The 19,518-nt window shown below is 40.4% G+C and overlaps 1 protein-coding gene across 1 annotated transcript in view; it reads right to left on the bottom strand.

The window, feature by feature from the left end:
- Positions 1 to 4,196: 4,196 nt before the first annotated feature.
- Positions 4,197 to 19,518, bottom strand: part of LOC149321262 (cAMP-dependent protein kinase type II-alpha regulatory subunit-like) — a 104,206-nt gene continuing 88,884 nt past the window's right edge. Inside the window, exons 7-11 of the mRNA XM_089518506.1 lie at positions 14,917 to 15,018; positions 13,091 to 13,165; positions 12,063 to 12,128; positions 10,730 to 10,868; positions 4,197 to 8,242 (exon numbers count right to left, since the gene is read on the bottom strand). Of these exons, the coding sequence (XP_089374632.1) occupies positions 8,109 to 8,242; positions 10,730 to 10,868; positions 12,063 to 12,128; positions 13,091 to 13,165; positions 14,917 to 15,018 (516 nt within the window). The 3' untranslated portion in view covers positions 4,197 to 8,108. The remainder of the gene's footprint in view (positions 8,243 to 10,729; positions 10,869 to 12,062; positions 12,129 to 13,090; positions 13,166 to 14,916; positions 15,019 to 19,518) is intronic.

The following is a 19,518-nucleotide window of genomic DNA, read 5'->3' as shown; positions in this document are numbered from 1 at the left end:
GTGCTGTATTTGTGAACCAAAAGGCAGATGGGGGAGAATAAAAAAATGGCAACATTTGGCTTTCCTGGAGCTAAAAATAGCTTAGTTTCAACAAAACCACCCATTCTTTGATCCTGTGATATCTAGTTAGGATATATCTCAGCATTTATTGAGCCAATAAATATTCTTTCTTTCTTTCTTTCTTTCTTTCTTTTTTTGGGTTAGTCTGGAATAAAACTAACAAGAATGGACAAACTGATCCCCGAATTCCTGCTATTCAGAACACTTTGCATTTCTGCTTACACAGAGGATGTATGAGACTATATGTATCTGTTTACATTTTTATATCTTCTGGGGAGGGCACTTACTCATTCCCGTCACCATCACGGGCATATTTGGTAAAACTGCCTTCTCAGGAACTGCTCCAAAGTTGTGGAATACCGTTACCCCATTCCATGGCAGGTTCAATTGTCCCTGTTGTCTGCTCTCTTTTTGCCTGGAACTAAAGACTTTCAAATTTCAAAATTTGGGCAGGACTTTGGGTCTTAATTCAAGTAGCAGAAGGGGCTTTTAATGGAGTGCTGTTGTGCTTTTCTCCTTATGATACTTTAAATTTGTTTTAAATTGATTTAACTTTGGGTTTTGTTTAACGGAAATGTTTGATTATTTTAAACTTTTGTATTAATAGTATGCTGCTGCTGTGGTTGTTTAGCTGTTTGGGTTTTAATTTATTGTAAGCCACCTTGGGTCCTGCATTATTTCTCCGCCACTCAAATTTAATATACTAACCAGAGGAGAACAAAGTATGGCCCGTGAGATGTCAGGCCAGCCTTGTGAGGAATAGTGGGAGTTGTGGTTCAAACTGCTCACTCCTGCTTCAGAGAGTACTCCCTCATATGTACTTTGGGGGGACGGGGTTCAATGAAAGGGTAAACATCAATTTTCCTAAGCAGATACAATTACACTGAATACTAGCAATTGCCAAAGTCACTGCCTGCTTGATTTGGATTTGGTTTATACTTATTAGCGTTAATTTTAAAATGTCGATGCTATCTGCCTAGAAAGCTGGGGCAGAACTTTGAAAGCAAATAAACAAAAGGATCTTCCCCTGGCTTGCAGACAGTCTGACACTGACAGCAGAAGTTTCGATGATCAGAGTCTGGTCTTCATCATGATTTGTGTGACATTTTAGCCTCCCCGGGCACTCCCGTCACTGGTCTTAAACTGGCTAAGCTTGAAGATGATAACTTTTCCAGCAAGGAATACTGAATTACAGCTCACTAGAAGTTCAGTTTTTTGAACAAGATAACTAGTTTTTATCCTGAAGTAGACTGAAGTCTACAAAAGCTCATGCTTACAACTTCTTTATTTCAGTTAGTCTCAAAGGTGCTGCAAAATCTCTCTATGTAGTTTTTATCCTATTGGAATTAGCACACAAATGTCAGGACAAATGTCTTATCAACACTACTTTTTGAACCATGAATAAATATACTTTAACCATAAGTAAACATACCTTATCTAACTTAAGACAATTCTTCATGCTTTAGATCAGCGATTCCCAAAGTGGGTGGTATGCCCCCCCCCAGAGATTGGTGGGCACAGGGCATCACTCCTATGACTTGGAACAGCAGCATTGTGGGACAGACTGAGTGAGCAGGGAATTGGAGCACATGGCAGTAGGGAGAAGTGGTGGGAAAAGCTTTTGCATTTTGGACCCTGCTTAAGCTTTGTGAGCTTTGCTGGGACTTGGCTGATAAGTTGGTGCTACACTGTAGCTCCTGTTTTCTTTCCTTGGACAGGCTGCGAGAAGAGGCAACAGAAGAAATCATGTTTGTGTACGTATGCAGGAGCAATTGAAGCCATGTGGGAAAGATGTGTCTCTGGTGAAGGAGCCGGCAGAGTAGCTGGGGTCATTTCTTGAAAAGAGTCCTTTACTTTGGTACAGAGCTCCTGTAGTTAAAATCTCTCCCTTTCTGCATCTGTGCCAGTCTCCAGTCCAGGGCATGGGGCCTCTGTAAATCCCCAACACATACACTGGCTGGGCCCCTCTTCCCAATGAAGGAGGATGGAGAGCCCTTCCTTGCCAGGGAGAAACTGCTCCTTTTGCACCTGGTCACTGTGGGAGCAACAGCAAAGCGACCGAGAGACCTTTCACCTGCACTGGCCTTTGCTGGAGAGGCGTCATGGATTAGAGGCTTCTCGATTGCTGGCCAGCCAGCTGCTTGGTTGCTGCTCCCAGGGTGATCAAGTGTAAAGGGAGCAGTGACCAAGATTGTTTTGAATTTGCAGTATAATAGTAAATGTATTATCAAGAAATACACATGCGGGGGGGGGGGGGGACACTAGGGTCATCGCCCAAGACAAAAGAGGGCAGTAGCCAAAAGTTTGGGGACCACTGTATTAGATAAAGAACATGAAAGTTGTCATAAAAGCGGGATTAAATTTTGATATGCCACAAAATTATGAGTTACATAATTTATTCTCAAAAATGTCTGTTAACTTTGGGGGGGGGCAGGGGATAGAATCCAACTACTACATCACCTCAATTCAGAAACTAGCCATACATCATTGAAGACTTTATTCCAGGTATGCATTTGGAGATTTCTTTGGGATAAAAACCCAAATCTGAACTCTAGAAAAAATTTAAACCATTTTATCTGTTAGCTGTCTTGGGCCCTTTTCTGGGAGACTAGTGGCATACAAATGAAATGAAAAAAGAAATAAAATAAAAATACAGTAACAGAAGCAATGGGCCTATGACTTGGAGAAAAGCAGCAAGAGACGCAGACACGCATGAAGCAGGAACAACATAGAACAGCAACTGTTCCAAGTTGGAAGTTTTACCCAGAGGGCTTCTAATGACACACAAAGGTTTGCCCATATTCTTGCTGGAGGTTTTTAAACAGTCTGGAAGGCCACCTGTTAGGGATACTTTGATTCTGTATTCCTCCATGGTCTCTTCCAACTCTATTCCAATGCTCAAGGTGAAGTTTCAAGTTGATGCACACATTCAGAAATATGCATGTTTGTCCTCTGACATACTAATTTCTGATATGCAAGGACCCTGAAATAGAAAATCATTCAAGGATGATTATTTCTCGTCTGCATTTTGGCCTGGGATCTAGCAGCACCTTTGAGACTGAGAAAAAGATATTGATAGCATGAGCTTTCACAGACTAAGGTCCAAAACACACTGCAGAAAAGATCCAGTTTGAGACTTCTTTAACTGCCCTGGCTCAGTGCTAGGGAATCCTGGGAACTGTAGTTTATTGTGACACCAGAGCTCTCTGACAGAGAAGGGTGAAGTTTCACAAAACTAGCGCCCAGAATTTCGTAGCACTGAGCCAGGGCAGTTAAACTGGTCTCAAACTGGATTATTTCTGTAGTGTGTTTTGAACCTAAGTCTACTTCATCCAATGAAGTAGACTAAAAGGCTGTAGAGACCAGCATAAAGAGCCAGAGTGGGGGTGTGGTGTTCACACACTGGCTGCCCCAACTCCACCCCCATGCCAGCATGACGATGCCCAAGCAACCACATCGTGGGCAGCATCACATCACGTCTTCAGCGCAGGATTTTCATTCGCTGTGCTAAAGAAGCAGAGAAAATCAGAGAAAAGCTGTTACCTCCATAGCTAGGACATCCTTTCTGTGGTGCAAAAAGTCATTGTGTTTTCTGCACTGCGGAAAGGCCAAATCAGGGCCGTGGCATGCGGTTGCTGCGGCCCTGATCCGGTCCTTCTAGGGGCAGCACCCCTTAGGGGCCATCTGCTGAGCCTTTAAGTCTATGAAAGTCTAAACCAACTTCTTTCAGAAGTCTCAAAAGTGCTACTATAGATCTCTTTACATACATAATACAGCTATGTCTTTGAATTCTACTGCAAATCAGATCATTTGTCCATCAAGTACAACACTACCTAGCAGTGGTTTTTCATAGCTTCTGGTTGACAGATGTATCTCCTATCACTTCCAGAAATCCTTTTAACCACAGATGTCAGGGTCTCAACCTGGGATGTTGTACTTTTTCTGACTTAGTGATTTTTCCCTTGGAAGACTTTCAAATTTTCAGAGATCTTCCAGCACAGAGCTGCACCTTTTCCATTTTACCAGTTCTCAGCTGTTATCACTTAAATTGCACTTCCTCTTTTAATGTGTAAGCACTGGGGGGGGGGGGGGGAAACCCTGCATCTGCTGGAATAGGTTTAAAAAGCACGCTCACACACATACATAAGTCTGTAATAAAGAAGGCTTGGCATGGCATGTCAGCTTTTATTAGTTGGAAGTGAAGTCAAACCCCAGACCAGACCAAGACCAGCATCTAATATGGCTGATGTTCTCTCCCCAACATGGGCAAGAACTGCTCTCCTCTGCAAATCTGCCCACACTTACTGAAAAGGGACAGAGGGTGGGGAAGGAATCAAATACTAGTCATTAACAAAGAATTAAAATGAGCCCCTCCCCAACAGTTTTCGTTAAAAAGAGAACATCTTACATATTTAATGCAACAGAACAACATAATGGAACCAGTTTGTGGAATTCTCACAGGCAAGACACATTTAAAGCACTTGGAGCCTTGAGGTAGCATCTTTATGCAAAGTTAAAATTATCTTTGTGACTAGAGGAAAGTTTTCATAGCACATGGTTTAAGCTTTAGCTAGGCTCAGAAAATCTATGTCAAGCTCCTAAGAAACATGGGACCACTTTCTTTTTCATGCCCAGGGAGAATCCACAGAGAAGGCCTCTTCAATGAATTATATTGTTGGAGCAACTAGAACACACTGATTCACCAGTTTTACTTATAACAAAAGTTAGCATAGGGAGAGGGAGACCCAGAAATGTTGTATTTTTGACAAAGATAGTTTAAAATTATATTTCAAGAAATGAAAAAAATGACAAAGGGCTTGTTCTTTCCTCTACAAAACTGTACTTTCTTGCTGTTTTTTTTTTTCACAGACAGGGTTTTAATACATTTTGTAAAAACTTGTGCTGTGACATTAACAGAAATATAGTAATATCAGGACAGTGTAAGCTCTTCCTGGCAACTTCAAAAATGACACACATAATTTTTAAAAAATCTCAGAAGACACCACTCATTAGCCACTTTGCTGCTGAGTTCTCTTATTAAAGCTAGACATTTTCATTGAACATATGAAAACTTATGGCAGATTTCATTTCCTCTTAACAAAGAGAGACACCAAGAGTAGAAAGGAACATTTTAAGAGGTGTTCTTACAAGGTGTTCTTATACAGAGTCAATAATGCCAAGGGATCCGGCAAGTGAGCTGAACCAGTTTGTGTGTACAGAACTGCTCTAACCAGCTTCCATTCGAAATCTGCATAAAAAATAATTTACTACAACGGTACACCAAATCATCTTCGACAAAGCCCAAATGTATGTTTAAAAATCAGCGTTGATCTGTTCTATGTGAAGAGTAATCTACACAACCACAAACTGGCGTATTTAAATGTAGCTGGGGGGAAAACAAAAACCAGTCTGTCCTGACTTGAATGTACAAGTAGAACTTTCACACAATTTTATCACAGGAATGTCAGTGAATTGTGCTCATGATAAAGTGATTCATATAACCAGTTCACCATCCATAAACACGGGTACATAATATGGATTTTGTACAGATTGAAAAAATAAGCCCAATTTGGGGTTGTGCAATTGAGCCCTTCAACTGCTTACATTTAGAATACTACAAACATTATTTTCAGCAGGAAGTAACTATAGATCAGTACCAATTACTACAACTCCACCCATTAGACACATCCACTTTCAGTTCTGTCCATGGCTTCCAGCATACCGCACCCTGCCAATGCAGAATTCTCTCCAGGGCCCAGAACAGAATCCTTGCATGTGCTGTTTGAGTTTGGCCAGGGAGAGAAGATGCCATATTGCAAGCTGTACTATGTAGCAATGTTACACTACCTGAACCCAAGAGACCCCAAACCCTCCAGGGATCCAATGGACAAGACTCTTGTAAAGGACAAAGGACATGAAGGGAAAGCCTTCACTGGTTGGCCACTGTGGATGTGGAATAAACTTGTGTGGTTTAGATGAAATTTACTGAGTTTCAAAGAACATAATCTCAGGAACAGCTTGAACACACACCTGTTCCAGCTTTACAAGCTGCAGACTAATATTTTCCAATCCTTCGTAAGAATCACAACTTAGAAAAAGTTTACACAAACTAAGAAATGTACAATTAAAAACAGTATCTTTGGTGAAAAATGTTACGATGGGTGGAATATATTTGCTTCTGGGCTTTCAGGTCTGTAGCAAATCTGTCTCCCAACACACGGCTGAAAGGACAGGATATGACCACCAGGCCTTGGACATCATTTCCAGTGGCATTCACATTAACACACACACAAAAAGCCTTTTCACTTCCAAGCTAATACACTAACATCCCTGATTCAGCAATGTTCTATAAATTAAGTCTTAAACTATTAATACAGGAATTTGTAGCAAGTTGGAAAATGGTTACTGGCTAGGAGCCAAATGGTGATCTGGAACATTGGCAAAGCAGTAAAATCAATTCAGAAAGAGTGAACTTATTTCACGTTTGAGATGGCAAAATGACCATGATTTAAAAAGTCTGCTTACTCCCATCAGATGAAAAACCACAATTAATGAAAATCTATTTCCAAACTAGACATGGTTATAACATGCTTAGAAACACTGATAATGAAACAAGCAACTCACATTACTACTTACGGGAACCTTTTCCTTTTAAGAATGTTTTCAGACCCATTGTTAAAGTTCAAGTCATACAGACATAATACTTGCATAAAATTTAATTGAGATGTTATCTTGGGTAAGAAAAGCTATAGAAACACTTTTTTTAAAAATGGTGATGGCCTAAAAGGCATTTCAAAGGGCAAGAAATGGACTGATTCTGAGTTCAGAGAGTTACCTGCCCCCCAGCCATATTTAAATTGCTGGAGTGTAAATGAGAATTTTTCAATTTAGTTTTTTTTTTAAAAAAAAACACATTCATTTTTAAGTAAACTGCTAATTTTCACAAGAGGTTAAACAAAGAGTCTTGGCAATTAGAAAGTGTATACTTAATTGTGTTAGACTTGTAAAATACTACAGTTGAAGGGAGCCCCTTTAGTACATAAATATTACTAAGTTACAAAAAAAATCAACTCTTTTCTTTTTTTTAAAAAAAAGAGCATTAAAACTCGTTCTGCCAAGGGCCATGCAAAATCCAAGAGTATAAAGAATCCCATGTGTAGGAATCTGCATTATGTTCTGTTGTTTCCATCAGACCATAAAATCAGTCGTTTAAGGAACAGAAAAAGGACAATAAAGCTGGACATCTTGGGCCACTGGATCCCATGGCCTATTCAAATTCACTGCAATCTAAAAATATTTTAAAAACCATTCTGTTTGCTGTTACATATACTGTTCACAATTCGGTATTTTCCTTCAGTACTCAGTATTGGCAAGGGAGGTCCCTTGAACCCTTAAGCTTTCTGAGTTGTGGTGTCCGCCACATCCAGCAGGTGGCAGGAAAAGCTCAGACCTAGCTATTTCTAGACTTGGAACGTTCCCATCCCTTTTGACATTATGAACTATTTCAATTCCAGGTACATCATTACCATAACAATTATTAAAAGCAGATTTTGATACTCTTGTCAGGAAGTTAAGTGTCAAAATGAAGATAGTGTGAAGGAGGTGGCTGTCCCTGAGTGAAGGAAGAGCCACCTACTGTCCCAAATAATGGATTACAAAGTTCTTTCTTTCTTTCTTTCCTTTTTTTTTTAAAGAACAAGAACAACCAATACAGGGCTCCACACCTCTCATATCAGGCACTTGAATTGTTGGAGAGACATGCCATCCTGAACCAAGCAATATGAAAGAGGTCTAAGAGACTCAGCAGTAAGCTAGGTCTAATAATGAAATTTCAGCAGCAAAAGCAGAGGCCTGGAGCGAGTCTTGACCCATCCAGCTGTGCTGAGACCTATGTAAGTTTCTAAAAAAAATGCCCAAGAAGACACCAACAGCCACTGTCCCATAGTGTCCGTTTTTTGTTTTTGTTTTTCATTTGTGTGGTGCTGCTTCGTTGCTATTTGGAGACTTCTCTGTGTCTTGAACTGAGAAGGCACTAAGGTACTCGGTGCCTAATTGCCTGGATTAGTCAGGTCCATGCTTGAGCCAAACAATGCCACCAGCTGCTCCTCATAATGTGTTATATTCCTCTTCATAATGTCCATGCAGGGGCCAAGTAACCTCTCAAAGGCTTGCACATCCATAACTGCACAGAAACACAAAGGTAGGAAAGGATTAGTGGTGATGCCAAAAGAACACACAAGCAGCCTCCAAAGAAAGTGGCAACAGAAAGTGGAAGACATTGTCCCTGGCCATTTTAAAAGTGAGGCTGCAGGAGTAAATCCTAAGTTTACGGTTAGGCCTGCTGCACTGGACACACAGTTAAGGGTTGAAGCTACATGTGGACATCATGGCACCCTCCCACTCGAAGTAGTATATGAATACAAGTATTTTGTTTATTTAGTGTGCCTATTTTCATTCGTACATTCATGTACATTCATATTTTACCAGCTTTTAAGAAAATAATATTGTTCAAATTATAACAGTTTAAGTAAATAAAATATTTAACTCCAGGAATGTGTAAATCTTACACATAAAAAAGTTTAGGAAGGGGGGGAAGGATTAGGGCCTCCACGTCTAGTGCCCCTCCCTGAGCAACTCTTATGCACCCCAGGGGTCCTGCCCCACCGCTTGAGAACCACTGCTCTACAGCATCTCAAGCCATCTATCTATATGTGGGACCAGCATTCCCCCCCACCCCATGCACCAGTGCTACATTTGTGTCCCCTGGTTTCAACTGTTTTCTTATTTCCTAGAAAACCAGGGACCAGAAGACTGGTTTATGGACTGGCACCAGTCCATGGATTACCACTACCGAGTAGCACTATTCTAGAAGAGTCCATGGGGCTAAACAGACAGGCAAAAAGAGGTGCTTTCAGGCTAACTTGAAGGTGTGGCGTTTAGATGACACATACCTTGAAGCCAGCAGGAAAGTGCCCTCTAGATGCCTTATGCAGAGAGAAGCCGTTTCAAAAAGAAGCAGCTTTTTCCCGCTTCTTCCTGGCTTGAAGCCATATCATGTGGTCATGATATAAGAACTCCAGCTGCCTTGGGAGCCGGAAGTGTGGTTGGTGGGGTTTCAATGTGGCTTCAGGGAAGGCAGTTTCAAGCCACATTTTCCTGCCCATCTGTTTTGCCCCCATATTTCATATGTAGTAAATTATCTCATATTGCTACCTACCCACCACCCACTTCTGTTCTAGAAGCACTTTCACAGCCAAGTTAGATACCATACACAAGATAATGGAGAGAAGACAAAACCAATCAGCACAAATCAGATACACAGGCTGATGACCAAACTTCCCCACATGTTTTAAATAAAATATATGAAGGGAAACATCTTTAGCCTACAAATCAGCAAACTGTAATTATATTCAGCCTCTCCTAGCTTGCAACCAAGCAAATGGCTAGCCTAGTTGTTGAACAGTTTTTTTGTGTTAATATATAAGAAAGGAACTTGCTTTGTGGAGAAAGGACCTTTGTGATGTCCCCTCACTTGTTGCAAGCAGATTCACTGGGCATCTGTATCTATGGGCATTTTTAAAATTTTCCCAGCCTTTCTAAAATTACATTACTGTTTCATTTCTTCAGTTCAACTTATTACTTTTTCACTACATTGTAAATTGTCATAGAAATGTTTGAACACTGAGCAGTAGTATATATATTCATATATTAAAAAAACATAACATCTGCTGAATGCTCACTAAGGCTGTGAAAGAAGGTTCAGGACACTTAATTTTGCAGAAGTATTTCTTGGCTTAGTACAGGTGTCTGTAACCAGGAGAACTGCCAACTACTGTTAGATCTCAGCATCTCTCATCGCTGCTCAAGCATCATACTAACTTGGACTGAGGCAATCTGTTTCACCATCGAACAACTCTTATAGTGAATAAGTTATTGCCAATGTTTAAGTAGAATCTCTTTTGTCTTAATTTGAATCCTAGGAGAATTCACTTCATTTTCAGCAAATAATCAAATTTCCTGTTATTTGTCATTCTGAGGTAACCCTGCCTAACATCACAAGCAAAGAATTCTAGAGGTTTTCAGTCAGATAGTTTTGCAAAATTGTCTTCCACCACTATTAAACCACCCTTCTATTTTGTGCAAGAATATAGTCACTAACCCAAGACTGGAAGAGTAAGTTGAAAAAACCCAGTTGAAATTAATTATAGCTATAACAGTATTCAACCCAAACATGAAGTTTAGAAGAGCCACATAGTACTTAGTTTTTCGACTTCTGGCCCTTTACGGATGGCAAGGCATGCTGTTGTGTTATCAATGTACTTTTCCAGATACGGCAGCCACAAAATAAAAATATTCCATTTTCATACTCCCAACAGTTTATGAGCCACTAGCATGTTTCAGAATGCATACTGCTAAAACTGGCATGAAGTAAGACCTATACTATGGAATGAAGGGTACTAATATTCTAACCATGTAACAAATTCAAACCATAAATTCAAGATAGGGAGGATAAATGGCAATTGGCTTTTTCACAGTGCAGCTGAAGCTCCTTTCTTGACTGAATAAAGATCCAGAGTGGAAGAGAAGCAAGTAAATGAACAAACTAAGCCCACATTTGACAGTATTTGATCAGAAGGAAAACATAGTAGAACAGAGAAGGAGTCCTTACCTAGACATTTGACCTCCCCAACTGCATAGGCAGAGGCTGCTCTGGGTTTGTTGGTAACAAGTGCAAGTTCTCCAAAATACTGTCCTTTTTGACACCGAGCAATCTCCACCTCCTGGTTTGCATCCTTGCCAGTGACAGTCTGCATAAGAAATACAACACTTGGAATGGTCCTTGCTTGCAGACATATGATTATATTAAAAATTTCCTCACTCAAACACTACTGTGCCCCTGAGGATACCCTACTCTCGATTTCACACCTGCAAGTGGCAAGATTAAGGACAAGAAATACTACACTGTCTGTGGTGGTGGCTCTCACTATGTACTTTGCTGGGGTAGTCATGATTGACCCTGACTGCTAGTATATGAGATGATTTATGTGTAACACAGGCTAGCAGTGATACAAGCAGGCACCCAAGCACCCTTCTGCCTCCTCCTCTCTGCTGTATGAATTCTCTCTCTCATCTTGTCAGCATAGGATAATGTTACACTTGCACTAATATTAACCATAGTTAGCTCTTATTTAATCCTTCAAATCCAAGATTAATGTTTGTGCAGGTATCACACAACAATGTGGTTATAAAAAATATATTTTGATTCTAACAATCTAAAGTATTCAGTCATCTCAAGAAACAGTTGCCTGCTTACAGTCACAGAGTGCACCTCAGAGGTTTGTTATGTCTTGGAGTATAGTATACTTGGGAAGGATCAAACCATTGTTAGGCGTTTTGTCCCAGTAAATTCTGAGTCAAAAAGATTAAAGTGGATATCATGATGTTCATTTTTAAACAAGAAACACAACACTAGTTTCTTTTGAGAACTGTGCTTTTCTGTCTTCTGACAGAATAAGACTGCAAATTCTCATCTTTGCTGGATCAGAAGCTTTACTTTCTGAGGACCCAAAACTCTAAGGATCCAGATGAAGACTTGGTGGATAATAAAGGGAATAACCTTTATTTTTTGTGACATTAGTTTGGGACATTTGTGACCAGTCCAGGAATTCTGTTAAGCCAATCATACATTCTGCTTGGACAACTTTGTGAAGGACTCACTGCGGTTGTCACTAGATGATATTCTGCTAGATTTAGTTAATTATACTTAAATATTTTGTTAATTGATTTCCCTTTGTCCTGAAACATGAGTAGGGGCATTGTAGTGTGTATAGTGTGACCGTGGTTACAAAGCTGTTTCCTGTGCTGTAGGATACAATAGGGATCCCTTACTTCAGTGTAATTCTGGAAAATGCCTGCTGTTTGTTTTCTTAATTGGTTATTCTTCTTGATATATCCTGTCCTAAATCCTAACCAATTATTACCAAAAACATATTTGAACTCACCTTGCTTTTAATCAAGATTTTTACTTCACCCGACTCTACAATGTAAAAGCTGTCTGCCTTATCACCCTGTGAAGACAAGAAATATTTTGAAAAATTTTAAGAATCTACTAATGCTCTTAAATCTATTAAAACACTCCAAAACCAGAACTATGTAATTTTCTAATGTAGTTGCTAGAAAAGACAGGCAACAACACAGAGGGAATAGGATTGGGCTGAATGGAATCTGAGTACAAGATGTCAAAACAACTACGACAGCTCTGAGAAGGGAAACATAATAATGGGTCATGATTAGAATGCAGGTCACTCTAGGGTTTAATCTCACTTTACTTTTTATAATCTTTACTTTTTTATAATATTTAAACAATAAAGTATTAAAAAAAAAGCTTCTCATAACAAGTGGGATAACAATGTTTTTGATTTGGAAAGTATCCCCTTCAAAATAGTTTGACACAATGGATCCACAGATCCCTTTTAAAACGCCTCAGAGTATTTTAAAGAACCATCTTCGATATTTTCCATGTCCATTCCCTTTGAACTTGGACAAACAATTTTTGTACAATATACTCTAGCATCCTTACCAAAGAACTGAATGTAAAGCATCAGGCTTCCAGCAATGGTTCCTAAATTTTATAAACCATGTATAGTTTATACAATTAATTTATGTAAATTAGCCCATGACTGTGTTAAAAAGTCTGAGACTATTGAAAGCACTCTCAGACTTTGGAGAGATGGGCATATATGGTTAAATAAATAGCTCGAATATTCTAACATATTTCTTGGGAAGAGAGTTCCAGTTTTTGTGAACTACTCCTACGAATGTGCTCCTCTCACGTGTGTGTGGAAGTTCTGTCAGTTCTGAGATAGATATGGGACAGCATACACCACAAGGCTATCAATGCAGACATGAATTCCACCCTCGGATCTGAACTATCCTAAATTTATCTGTATTTATAAATCAATAGTAACAGCAATGGGGAACAACAGTTGAACACAACCACCTGTGTTACAGACACACTGTGTCTACATACCTGAGAAATGATACGTTCTCCATCTTGATATGTCTTCTCCCCTATTACATCAACAATTTTCATTCGCTCCGATGGCTGCAACAGAAAGAGAAAATGAATTACACCTGTCTTGAATGTTCTGTCTTGAATATTTCTATAAAAACAAACAGAAATATTTATGCAGATAAATGCAAACCATTGTTTTCTTTTGTATGCTAGGGGTATTCCAATAACTCATAATTATTTTACGGCGTATAAGATGACTGGGCGTATAAGACGACCCCAGCGCCCTGGCCTACTATAGGCCGAATTAAGGGGGTCTGGTGCCCACACATGCCAGCTTGAGGGGGCCTCTGTGGGGGCCTGGAAGGCGGGTGTCGCAAGTGGCAGTAGGGCCTCCTGCAGTCCAGCCAAAAAGGGCACCAGAAAGAAGCCGCTGGAGCAGAGTATCCCGGGCAGCAGCGGCGGCAGTGAGGCATAATGGACCGGCTCTTTCTCTCGGCCCGACCATCCCTCTCCTGCCGGACCAGCTTTGGAGCCGCTTCTCTGCCAGCTTTTCTGGCTTCCAGCCCCCGAAACCAGCAATGGTGGCAAGAAAGAGAGCCCAGCCGCAGTGCCTGCTGGGACAGGAACCCGCAAGGACCCCCCCTCCCGGAGAAGGAGAGGTGGCTATGCTATTCTCCTGTCTCTGTGGAGGCTGCCAAACACGTATAAGACAGGGGTAAAAAGTCATCTTATATGCCGGAAAATACGGTATATCCCAAATGGCCCCATAGTTTATTATTGAGGGACTGTCTGGCTACCCACCCATGATTTATTTCCAACCCAATTCTTATTCCAGCCCTTCACTTAGATCTGCTAGCAAAAGGAAGTGGAAGAGGAGATGGTATTTCTCCATTCCTCTCAAATCTAAAGACAGCAACTCATGCCTATCAGTTGCTTTGTTAAAAGCTGGAGGCCAAAGAGAAGCAGTTATGGCAGTCTTAGCAGTGCCATATCAGGCTAATAGGCAACTCTCTGTCTTCATTTTTACTGAACTAGACACCGAACACTAGTAAGTGTTCCTTAATACAGGTATCCATTAGCTAGCTATTGATCAGTGCTGTCATATATTCAGATTAGACAACAACCAGGTAGCTCTATATATGGTTCACCCTTTCCCACTAGAGTCCCATAACACAAGAAAGCAATTACCCCACACCAAGTGTCCATAGCAGTTTGTTGCTCAGGTACTTACCTGGAAAATAGTATCCAACCTAGTGGCAAGTCTAGTCTAAAACGCCTAATGTACAATGGGCCCTTGGTATCCAATAGGGTCTGGTTCCAGGACTCCTCAAGGGTATCAAAATCCGTAGATGCTCAACTCCCATTAAATACAATGCCATAGTAAAATGGTTTTCCTTGTTGGTGTGTGCACGTGTGTGTGTCTGTGTATCTATTTTCAATCAAACCATGAGTGCTTGACTCAATGAATAAAGAATCTATGGATACAGAGGGCCAACCTAGAATTTTTACAGAAGGTGCTATTACAGTGGACCCTTGTTATATGCTGGTGTTTGGTTCCAAGCTCCCCCGTGTATAACAAAATCAGTGTATGCTCAACTCCCATTAAATATAATGGCAGAGCAAAACGGTGTCCCTTATAAAAAATGGAAAATCAAGGTTTGTTACTTGAAATTTATACTTTTTTGGAACATTTTCAAACCGTGTATGCTTGAATCCGTGTATAACAAATCCGTGTATAAGAAGGGCTGACTGTATAGGTAAGTTACAGGCTCATTATGTACAATGCAGAAAACCCCAGTTTGATAATTCTTTGTGAATTGTTTCTTTAAAAAATACATTACCTCCAATGATTTAAGAAGTGGTACTGACTCAATAAAAAGTTCATACGTCTTCCTTTTCTTTGCATTGTTTTTGAGGATAATTCTTCTGAATGTTACCCGATCCTTTAAGAAACAGCATGAAAAGGAAGGTTATTACCTCTGGTCACTTCAATCTGGATTAGTCAGACCAGGACCACATCAACTCAAAGAAAACACTTATTTTAAACCTGGATTTATGTTTCAGTTATTACGTTCAATAAGAATCATAATCATAAATCTAGTCACTGCACTAATACAAGTTGAGACTCCCTTATTTGGAATCCCAAAATCTGAATTATTCCAAAATTGTCCACATGGGTGGCTGAGATAGTGACACCTGTGCTTTCTAATGGTTCAATGTACCAAATTTTGCTTTATACATTAAAGCATTAAAAATATTGTGTATAAAATTACCTTCAAACTACATGTATAAGGTATATATATGAAACATAAATGAATTCATATTAAGACTTTGACTGCATCTCCAAGGTATCTCATTATGCATAGGTAAATATTCCAAAACCCCAAAAAACTGTGAAATCCAAAGCACTTTTTGCTCCCAAGCATTTTAGAAAAGGGAAGACTCAGCCTGTACTGAACAGTCCAACAACTGTTGGGAATTCACAAACATTTATTCAGACAAGTAATGCTGCCTAACTGGTTTAAAGCTGGGATGAATTTAGTAAGCAAGACCCTGTTCAGCTAGGGCAGTGGCTCTCAAACTGTAGGGCGCAGAGTTGCTCAAGGGGGACATGAGATTTGGATGCCCTGATCCCTTCTCTCCTTTTCCTTCTCCACTTCCCAAACTGTTTTTCTCCTGGAGGGGAAGAGAAAGGCAAGAAGGGCAAGAAAGGCCTCTGCCTTGAGGAGGAGGAGTTATTTCCATTGTTGTTGTGGTGGTGGTGTGCTTTCAAGTCATTTCCAACTTATGATGACCCTAAGGCGAAACTACCTTGGATTTTTTTTTTTTTTTTGGCAAGATTTGTTCAGAAGAGGTGTGTCATTGCCTTCCCTGTGGCTGAGAGCATGTGACTTACTCAAGGTCACCCAGAGGGTTTCATGGCCAAGCTGGTCTCTGGAGTCGCAGTCCAGCCCTTGGACCACATCACTGCACTGGCTTGTATGAATGCAGAATGCCCGGGGGGGGGGGGGGGGAGGGAGGAACGGGACAACACAACATCCAGATGTAGATGTAAAGAGGATCACAAGGATAAAAAGCCTCAGAATCATTGAGTAAGGGCAAACCCCAAACTAGGCGGCTACATATGGAAAGGTCAGCCCAGAATAAATTAATAATAAATAATAATATTTATTTATATTCTGCTTAATCACTTGGAATCCAAGCAGATTACAACAATAAAACAAGATACAGTTAAAATTCTAAAAAACCCTATCTCTCCCCCCCCCCCCCGCCAATTAGTCTGCCTTGCTGCATTTTTTGCTCTTGCATTACAGGTCTGGACAATTTAGCTTTAATTGATCCTTCCCCAGAAATGCAGGAATGAACTACAGCAATTTAAAAAAGGAAAGGACTAACATATTCTACCACACCAATTTGCCAAGAAAGCTTTGCCCACCGTAAATTAACTATACAAATCAGGATCCACTGGCCAGTACTAGGATTCTTGGAACATAACCTTGTACAGTAAATTATGTGGGAGAGAGCCTCTATGATGTTCGACTATGGCTTGGAGAAGTCCCTGCTCAGCCATGTAAACCCACTTGGCTTCCTTAGGCAAATCACACACTGCCAGCCTCAGAGGAAAATCTTTTAAGAAAACACAGTGATAGGATCACCTTAGGGTCACCTTAAGTCAGAAATGACATGAAAGGCACACAACAACAACAAACTATGTGGAGCCCAGCAGCTTATACCTTCTACATGTATCAGCTAAAGGCAGGGAAAATAATGGACAGTCACAGCAGTGGTAACTGATGTTCACTTTTACCTACAGATAAGCATCTATCATGTTAATGCATCCACTAGGTGATAGTATATGACAGATCAAGCAGGCTTGAAATTTTCCCCAAATCCTACTCACATTCTTATGCTAGTGTTCACTGTTGTTTTTCAGACAAATAATGTTATCTGTGACTTTCAAAACTCCACAACACTATTTTTGTCTCAATATATATTCAAGAGGACTAATTCCTAAAAGACAGAATTTGTAAAAAATACACATGCCCTTACTCATACAATGCTACACTTGTGTGGGGATAAGAATCAGCCCTCACAGTGCCCCTGAGCACAGTCTTGTGCAAACAAGTACAAGTTTTATTTTAATGACAGCTGGCCTTTGGCTAAGTTAAAGGGCAGCCATTTTGCAAGTAACTATTTTTAAAAAATACACTGCTCCTCACCTATTCCATTGGTAGCCTCTCTGTTACACTCACCGTTTTTTAGCATGCTTCTCATCTTGAGTGCACTTGAAATTCTCATGGTCCAAAACACACTGCAGAAATAATCAAGTTTGAGACCACTTTAACTGCCCTGGCTTAATGCTAGGAAATTCTGGGAACTGTAATTTTGGGAGACATTTAGCCTTCTCTGTCAGAGAGTTCTGGTGCCACAAAAAACTACAATTCCCAGTATTCCCTAGCACTGAGCCAAGGCAGTTAGTGATCTCAAACTGGATTATCTGCAGTACATTTTGGACCTATGTCAATAATCAAAGGGAGTTAACAAAAATCAGGAATAAATTGTTCTTTGTGATGGGTTATATAAACACGCTGGGAAAATGACAAATCTGATAGTAGGGTTCTGAGACCCCCAAAATGTTGCCTCCTGCCATGTAGTGTGCCTATAAAACTTGCATTTGATGTGACTGTAAGGAGGAAGTATGTGATATACAACAACTTGTTGCCTGCTTATTGTAACCAATTCTATTTTATATTATTACCTATTGTTTTAGATGTATTTTGTAGATTGTACGCCATTGGCAGATTTCATTTTTATTGATTTTATCATTTGTATATACAGTGCTATGTACATTTACAGCGCTACAGAAATAAACTATAATAATAATAAATAATAATAACCTGACAGGAGAAAGCAGTTAATTTTGCCTTTGAAATACAGTGAAAATACATCAAAACAGAAGGAGCAGCAACTGATCTGAATGCTTTACTTGGACTAAAACTAGAAAACTAAATGTGCATCTGAGGAAATATGTTCAAGATGAAAGCTCCTTTCACAACACTTAGTGCCGAAAGTCAGTTAATGTCTTCCAGCTTTTTTGAAAAAAAGAATACAGTCAGCCCTTCACACTCATAGGTTTAACATCTGAAGAATCTAATTTTTGTGGGTTTGTCCAGAGGAGGCAAGAAGGGGCAAAAGTGAGAGGGAGGGAGGGAGATCCTATATTCCACTGCACATGGTGTCTCCACATGTGAAGGCAAAGAAAGAAGCAAAGAGGCCAGTTAGGCAAAGAAAGCAACAAAGAGAGGGAGCAAGCTCACAAGGGACCATGGTGGCAGTGACACCAGAGTCCAGCAAAGGAGAAAGTGAAGGGCTTCTGCTCCCAGCATATCCCTGCAGGCCTCCCCACCGCTTGCCCCAGCTGCCCCTTCCTGGGCTTCTTCCCTCTGCTGAACTCAACATCTCCATGAGAGGCAGGGACAGCAGGCAGGCAGGCAGAGAAAAGTACAGGGAGACTGAGCTGATGGGTGGGTGGGTGGGTGGAGAAAAGGGTAGGGAGGGCTAGCAAGCCCCCCAGGGACTTGGATCACAGAGCCTGGAGGCTCCATCCCAGGTGCTGGGGCTTCGAGATGCAAGCTCTGGCTCCAGCTCCCTCCAGCTGATGGGAGCTCCAGCCTCCGCCCCAGGAGCCAAGGAGGGAAGGAAGGAAGGAAAGAAGGAAGGAGGAGGAGGAGGGAGGGAGGGAGGGGGTAGATGGGGGAAGGTTAGTCTGAATTTTGTGGTGTTCAAAAACAAAAGCTAATTAATGAAGAAATAAGAAGGAATGGATAAAGAAAGGAAACAAAATTAGAAATAAGAAGATAAGGAAGGGAATAGAAATGGTGTGGAAAACAAGAATGGAAGAATAAGTATGAAAGTATGAAGATACCTACATGGTTATAGAATTTCTCCAGATGAAACAAACAGTACACTACAGCAAATAGAAGCAATATCTGGATGTGCAAGAATTACAGAAAATCCCATTTTTGTCAGCACAGGCATGTAATGTTGCTGATGGTTTTTGCATTTGATGAGGGAGGCAGAGAGGGATGTCATTCAAAAGTGCCTCAGGGCTTTTACAAGGAGCTGTGAGACCAAGTATGGTAACTGAGAGAACTGTTCCAAGGTGATGAAGATATTATGAAAAAGAAAGGGGGAAACAGAGCACATCTCTGAGAAGCTAGAAGTGATGTAAATAATCAAGTGGAAATGTAATTACGCCCAATAAAGAAGCATATCAAAGACATGAGCAAGTGAGCTGCTTACATCTCGACTAAATTTTTATCACTTTGTCTTAAAAATAGTGAGTATGTGGATTGTAAAAGGGAGTAACAGATAGCATCTTGAAATTGAAACATTATCTAGAATTAAATGTCATTTATCCATTTTTACCTTTCTCTGATACT

The sequence above is a fragment of the Sceloporus occidentalis genome, unplaced genomic scaffold (assembly GCF_023333645.1).
Source record: "Sceloporus occidentalis isolate IW3139 unplaced genomic scaffold, rSceOcc1.0.p SCAF_1, whole genome shotgun sequence".
NCBI classification, from domain to species: Eukaryota; Metazoa; Chordata; class Lepidosauria; order Squamata; family Phrynosomatidae; genus Sceloporus; species Sceloporus occidentalis.
This window is presented reverse-complemented; position numbering and strand designations above follow the sequence as displayed.